At 41.5% G+C, this 7,197-nt stretch overlaps 1 protein-coding gene across 1 annotated transcript; it reads right to left on the reverse strand.

Annotated features, from left to right (window-relative positions):
* Positions 1-1,018: 1,018 nt before the first annotated feature.
* Positions 1,019-6,983, reverse strand: COQ7 (coenzyme Q7, hydroxylase). Its single transcript, XM_026704247.2, has 6 exons — positions 6,853-6,983; positions 5,482-5,681; positions 3,540-3,654; positions 3,182-3,321; positions 2,328-2,396; positions 1,019-1,539 (listed from the first exon to the last, which is right to left on the reverse strand). The coding sequence occupies exons 1-6, from the start codon at positions 6,923-6,925 to the stop codon at positions 1,462-1,464; spliced, it is 675 nt and encodes a 224-aa protein (XP_026560032.1). The 5' UTR covers positions 6,926-6,983; the 3' UTR covers positions 1,019-1,461.
* Positions 6,984-7,197: the final 214 nt, after the last annotated feature.

Below are 7,197 nucleotides of genomic sequence, written 5' to 3' on the forward strand. Positions count from 1 at the left end.
GGACGGGAGTCTCCAACCTTGGCAACTTTAAGCCTGGCGGACTTCAACTCCCAGAATTCCCCAGCCACGTCTGGACTTCAACTCCCAGTATTCCCCAGCCAGGTCCAGACTTCAACCCCCCAGAACTGCTGGCTGAGGAATTCTGGGAGTTGAAGTCCATCAGGCTTGAATGAAATCTAGTTTGACACCCCTGATGTAGTGTATATTGGAGGTGGTGACTCTGAGAGCTGCTATATGCAACGAAATTTCATTTTCATGTATACCGATCGGTGTATGTTTAAAGTGGCAATAAAGTTAGTTAAATACTGTTAATTAAGTGGATTAAAAATGCCAAATCCAATCTAAACATCTGTACAACTGTGCAATAAACCACAATAATAAAATGTTAGGTGTAGTAGGCTACACAGATAGTCCTTGATTTATGATGTTTAGTGACCGTTTGAAGTTAAAACGGCACTGAAATGACTTACGCCCGTTTTTCACATGTTGCAGCATCCCTGTGATCAAAATTCAGACACTGACTCATATTTGTGACGGGTGCAGTGTCCCGGGGTCATGTGGTCTCCCTTTTGTAACCTGACAAGCAAAGTCCATAGGGAAGCCAGATTCACTTAATGACCGTGTGACTAAGTTAACAACTGCAGTGATTCACTTAATAATTGTGGCAACAAAGGTCGTAAAACTCAATTGTCTCATTTAACAACAGGCTTTGGGCTCAATTGTGGTCCTAAGTTGAGGACTACTTGCAATGCATGTTATGTGTCTGACATGTTTTACAACATCCGGCCCCACTAAAGCTGTTCTCCATTATTATTATTATTGTTGTTGTTGTTGTTGTTCACAAAAATGACAGTGTACACAGCAAACAAGATAACTATGCTGGGTTTTGCATCACAAATCACTAGTCGAACACTTCCCAAGTGTTTAGAACTGTGTGATGTATTGGCGGATTATTATTACTACTACTATTATTATTAAATAAAAAATTTTTAAAAGCTTAAAAATAATGCTTAAAAGCTTTGGAATGAAGCACCATTTATTTCCACAAGCATCTACTCCTGAATCTTCCATTAGAAAACACAATTGGTTTTTAAGCAGTGTGAACTTGCTTTTCAGTACAAACTTTAATAATAAGTTAATGTATCTTGGGAAGGAAGGCAAAATGGCTATTCTATATGGAATCCCTTTCGTTGAAAAAAGATGTTGCAATTGGCCCCCCAAAAATGGCAGCAAAACACGGTCATTTTCAGGTGGAAAGCATATGAAAAACAGTTGTGTAACCTATCCAGCAAGTTTCCAACAATTTCAGACAGTCGAAATGGTAACCATCGTTTTTCCCCAACTGACAGGAACAATGAAGAAAACAAAAGAATTCCCATCTATGTAGACTTTCCAATAAGGTATAAGGTTTTGTTCTACTTGAACATCTCTTAATTTACGATAAATCTACCACTGCCAAATCTAGATTCTTTCTGATAAAAATATTGCTGCTTTACAACCAACTTGTATAGCATTCTTCAAAATGGAATATCCCGGAGTCTATGCAAGAAAAAAAAGAAAGAACATTGAATATTAGAACTGTTTTATATTTTCCGTTATCTTCAAAAAACGGCTACCAGCAACAACTCAAGACTAAAACTGCTTTTGCTATTCCGGTTATTCAGGGCAAAGGAGAACAGATGCGCTTATTTTCCAAAGCATCTCAGGGCAGGACAAGGAGTGGGTGGAAGATCGCTAAAGAGAGATCCAGCTTAAACTCAGGAGATATTTCCTGAGAACAATCAACCGGTGGACTGGCTTGTCTCCAAAGGTTGTGGGGTGCTACATCACTGGGGGTTTTTAAGAAGAGATTCGACAGCCATCTTGTCCAGAAAGTTATAGGATTTCCTGCTTGGACAGAGGGTTGGACTAGACCGCCAAGGTCCAACTCTTTTTATTTTGTTAAATGCTATTTTAAGAAACTCTGCCTTAATGGCTCCAATTCTACAAGGATTCATGAGATGGTTTTGTAAACAGTTCCCTTGAAGGCTCCTCTGTTCCCAGGGAAGAGACCTACCAGCTTCTGGGTTTCCAGAAAAGGCAGCAAAAACGAACATGATGAAAATTCAAAGCACCCTTAGATGCTTTGAGATCTAGGGTTGCATGTGGGAAAAGGCCCAGTTGCTGTAATTCTTGCAACTCGCGTCCCTTCTCAGTATGTCCTGACAGACATATCAAGCACAGGTGGATAAAACCAGGTCTACTGGACTTCAACTCCCAGAATTCCTGAGCCAGCACATGGGTGCTTTTGAGTAAGCAAATTCTGAGGAGGTTTGTTGCCAACTTACCAGTTCAGCATCGTAGTCAAGTCCAGTGTCGTGATGCTGCATTTCTTCATCGCGAAATTTCTTGATGATCTGGTGGGTGGGAGTTGTATCCCAGAAGCAAGTCAAGGGAGAAAAGAAAACATACGTTAAACCGTTTTTAAAAATGCCAGAAATGTCAACATTTTGGGGATACACTTTAAATGAAAATCTACAATATCAGAGGAGCATATGGCTCCTCTTCAAGTGCCCGTTTTCAGCTCCTGCCTCCCTCTCTGACCCCAAACCAGGACTTGTCATCAGTTCTTAAAACAGACTTTCAACCATTATTTTGGAGGACTGGCAAGCTGGCACTCTAGCTACAGAAGTGATCAATAAGGTTTTATACCACACATAGTTAAGAATATCTTTTGCTTCCACTGGAAATTTAAGAAATTTCATTCAATAGTGAAATGTTGGTAAATGCTGAACTTATGAAAGTTTGGCCCGTCAGATTCTTTCTCAAATCCATCCATCCATCCACCCATCTACCTGCTTCAACTCCCATAATTCCCCAGTCGTATTGAGAAATTTTTAAGGGGTGTGGACTTCAATCCCCATAATTCCCCAGTTGTACTGAGGACCCTTTAAGGTGTGTGGACTTCAACTCCCATAATGCCTCAGTCATACTGAGAAACTTTTTAAGGGGTATGGACTTCAATACCCAGAATTCCTCAGTCGTACTGAGGAACTTTTAAGGTGTGTGAGGACTTCCAAAATTCCCCAAATACCATGCTATGGGCTTGAAGCTGCCAAGTTTGAAAAAAAAACTGCTCTAAATTAAACCAAAACAGTATCGTAAGGTAGATTATATCTGTAACTTTTTAGCATAATGATACCTGTAATAACTCCTTGTATTTCTCAGGGTCTTCTTCTACGAGGACCCTGATCTGGTTGTTGTAATGGCTAGCGATGCTTTCTTCCACAGCCACTGTGCAGGCCATGGCTGCCTTTTTCCCAAGCAAAGCTGTGCCAGCACCTAAAGGTAAAACATCAAAATCACAGCTGCGCTTGGGAGGAGACATATCATATATATACAGAAGCCTGAGGATGGCAGATGAGATTCTGCTGAAACGTCGCTACAACTTTAAAAGCACAACTACTATGACGTGGGAAAATACCCAAACAAAGCCGAATGCCATACATACATACATACATACATACATATATTAGGAAAAGAGAAACAACAATGCTCACCTAACATATAACCTGCAACATCCCACAGAGGTAACAAAATGGTTGGACGGACTCTGTACAAAACCACCAAGTCCTTCATTTTTTTCAAATGGTCCTTTTCTTGTTCCCACATTTGCTGGATTAAAACAAAAACACAAAGATAGTTCAGAAGTCTGTATGCTGTCTCCGTCTGGACGTACACACTGCAGCCTCTTAATGCTGCTGAACCACCACAAAGCCCGTATGAGCCGAATTCATGCACTGCTCTATTTCAATAAACAGTGGTTAGAAGCAGGCAACAGTCCATGCCAGAACTAATCTAATCATACAGAGTGTCCTTGACTTATGATCACTGATGGGAACTTGAATTTCTCTCATAAATCAGGACAATCATACGGTGAATCACCCTGTGACCATGAGCAATTTTTATGACTATTTTACTGTGGTTGTTAGGCAAAATCACTGCAATTGTTTATGGAAATCACGTGGTTTTTAAGGGAATCCAGTTTCCCCGGCTGATTCTTTTGTCGGAAAGGTGGGAAGGTCTCAAACTGTGATCAAGTGACTTCAGGATGCTGCAAAGAGTGGTAAACGCGAGCTGGTTGCAAAACATTTGAATTTCTGTCACATGATCGCAGGATGTCATAAAGAGTATTTAAAAGCACAACAATGAATGTGCCAATGCAGAAAGCTCAAACTGCCCAATGAGTGTCTGGTTTAGTTCTGCAACCCAACAAGACAGACACAGACTTCAGAGAATAATTAGGACTACAGAAAAAACAATTACTACCAACCTGCCTTCCATGGAGGACCTGCATACTGCAGGAGTCAAAAAGAGGGCTGTGAAAATATCTACAGACCCCTCACATCCAGGACAGAAACTGTTTCAACTCCTTCCCTCAAAATGACGCTATAGAGCACTGCACATCAGAACAACTAGACACAAGGACAGTTTTTCCCTAAACGCCACCACTCTGCTAAACAAATAATTCCATCAACACTGTCCAACTATTGACAAAGTCTGCACTACTATTACTATTAATCTTCTCATCGTTTCTGATCACCCATCCTCTCCCACTTGTGACTGTATGACTGTAACTTTGTCGCTTGTATCCTTAAGATTTTTATTGACTGTTTCCTAGTATGGTTTGATTACTTATTGTATCCTATGATTATCATTAAGTGTTGTACCTGATGATTCTTGACTCTTGATGAATGTATCTTTTCTTTTATGAACACTGAGAGCCTCTGTGGTGCAGTGGTTAGAGTGCAGTAGTGCAAGCTACTTCTGCAGCCAGCTGCCTACAATTTGACAGTTCAAATCCCACCAGGCTCAAGGTTGACTCAGCCTTCCATCCTTCTGAGGTGGGTAAAATTGAGGACCCAAATTGTTGGAGGCAAGAGGCTGACTCTGTAAACTGTTTAGAGAGGGCTGTAAAGCACTATAAAGTGTTATATAAGTCTAAGTGCTATTGCTATTTGCACCAAGATAAATTCCTTGTGTGTCTAATCACACTTGGCCAATAAATTATTCTATTCTATTCTATTCTATTCTATTCTATTCTATTCTATTCTATTCTATTCTATTCTATTCTATGACAGGTTGCAAATAGCTTCCCCCTCCCCCACAGGCCCTTGTAATTTTGAACAAATGGCTGTAAGTCAAAGACAACCATTGTTAAGGTTAAAACAACATAGGACTCCAGCCAACAATGATTTACTCCAGAAATCATTATGAATATCAAACTCATGGCCTGCAGGCCAGATGTGTCACGTGATCACACCTGGTTTAGCCAGAGGGGGGAAGTCCTGATACGTCACGTGACAGTGTGATGACTTGTGTTCAACACTCTTGGTATAAAGTGATTGTAAAAAAAAAAATACTTTGGCTACCAGTTGAACTTAAGGTATAGAAAAAGAATCAAAACAAGGACAATGAAACCAGTGGAGTAAAAATACTTACGCGAATGACTGGTCCTACTGAACTTCTGCCTAAGACAGCCATCTGACCTGCGTAAATGCGATTTGCTCCATATTCGCCTGCGTGATCCACTCTGATTATTCGGTCAATAACCGGCTTGTTGATGTCATCCAAAATTATTCCTGTACTACAAAATCTGTAAGGGGAGCGTAGGAATTGCAAGCCCCATCTCCCTTTTGCACCTGTCAAGCAGACAATCATTGATTTACTGTCAAAGAAGAGTGCAGCCATTACTTGAACTTTTTCAGAGCTTTCTAAGCATGTAACTAATTCATTAGCGTTAAAAAAAAAATCAACATTTCCCCTTTCAGCTTGTGATTTTCAATTAAGGCCTAAGTGAACCAATATTAACAGAATAACAAAGTTGGAAGGGACCTTAAAAGTCTACTAGTCCAATCAAGGTCAACATTCGAGCAAGAAGTCCTATAGTATTCGGTACAAATGGTTGTCCAAGCTCAAAAACCTCAGTTGAGGTTAAATAATTACATAATCGAGATGCTTGAATAACTGGTAGGAAGTCTCAATCAGAAGTCAGATGAATTAGTTGCTCTCTCAGTCTATCCAACTGTGCAGGGCTGGTATCATAATTAAATAGGAAAACTTTGCAAACCCTGGATTCAACTAACCATGGTTCTACGGAGGGACTCAAAGAAAATCAAGATGATGCCTACGACTAAAATCATGATGCATATAAAAAGGGAGCGAAGCTTTCATTGAACGCTAGCGGCTGTCATCTTGACTTCCTTATGGAACGTGAACCATTCATACTAGGGTTTTCGTATCCAAACACCATGCAGTCTGGCAATGCACGGTGTTGGATTTGGATATACTTAAGGCCACTCTGTCCGTCCTACTTAACAGGGTTATTGCAAGGAGAAAAATAGAAGAGGTGGAACATTTATTCAGTTATTGATTCCTTTGGTAGGGTGGCTTATCTCATCTAAGTGGCTAAAGATAGCAATCCAATTAAAAAAGCCATAGGTAAACCCATGAAACCACCATAACCATTTTAAAAAATACAGTAGGGGCTATTCTAATAGTAGTAGTATTACTATTAGGAGGAGGAACAGTAATAGTAGCAATAGGAGAGTGCAGGGTGAACTCAATACTGGCACTTCCTTAGCCACCTGCTGAGCCTCCCATCCAAGCCACCTCCTCCAGCGGGCCGCACCAAAGTCCCTTTCCAAGATGGCTGCCTGCCGGGAATTCTGGGAATCGTAGTAAGAGCGCTGGACGGATAAATTAATCCAGGGAGGGCAAAGGAGGCATCCGAGTGAGGGTTCTAAGGGCAGGGTTGGGAGGATCACGTGGGAATCCCGAGAGAAGAAGGAGCTATCCCGCCAAACGCTCTACCTTCCCTGAGGGCGCCGAGCAGGTACTGCTCACGGATCAGCAGAAGGCCACTGCCCGCTGCGGCCTTCGCCATGCTGCCTGGCGTAGATTGATGACGTAACGAAGATCCTGCAACCACAGCCCTGTTGTGGCGCCCTGTTGACGTAAAAGATCCTTAATCCAGAACTAATACTTTGAGACGGCTGTGGGCGAGAAGCTCGTTCGACTCTCTCACAAACGAAGTGTGCCGCTCTATTTTAAAGTCTCTATGACTTCATTAGGGACCTCCCCCCGAGGATGATTTTCTTTCCCTGATTGGAGAAAACTGCCATCAATTCGCCGAGAGGCACTTCCTTCGGGGGTTGC

The sequence above is a fragment of the Pseudonaja textilis genome, chromosome 14 (genome assembly GCF_049901715.1).
Source record: "Pseudonaja textilis isolate UNSWEBS1 chromosome 14, rPseTex1.2, whole genome shotgun sequence".
NCBI lineage: Eukaryota > Metazoa > Chordata > Lepidosauria > Squamata > Elapidae > Pseudonaja > Pseudonaja textilis.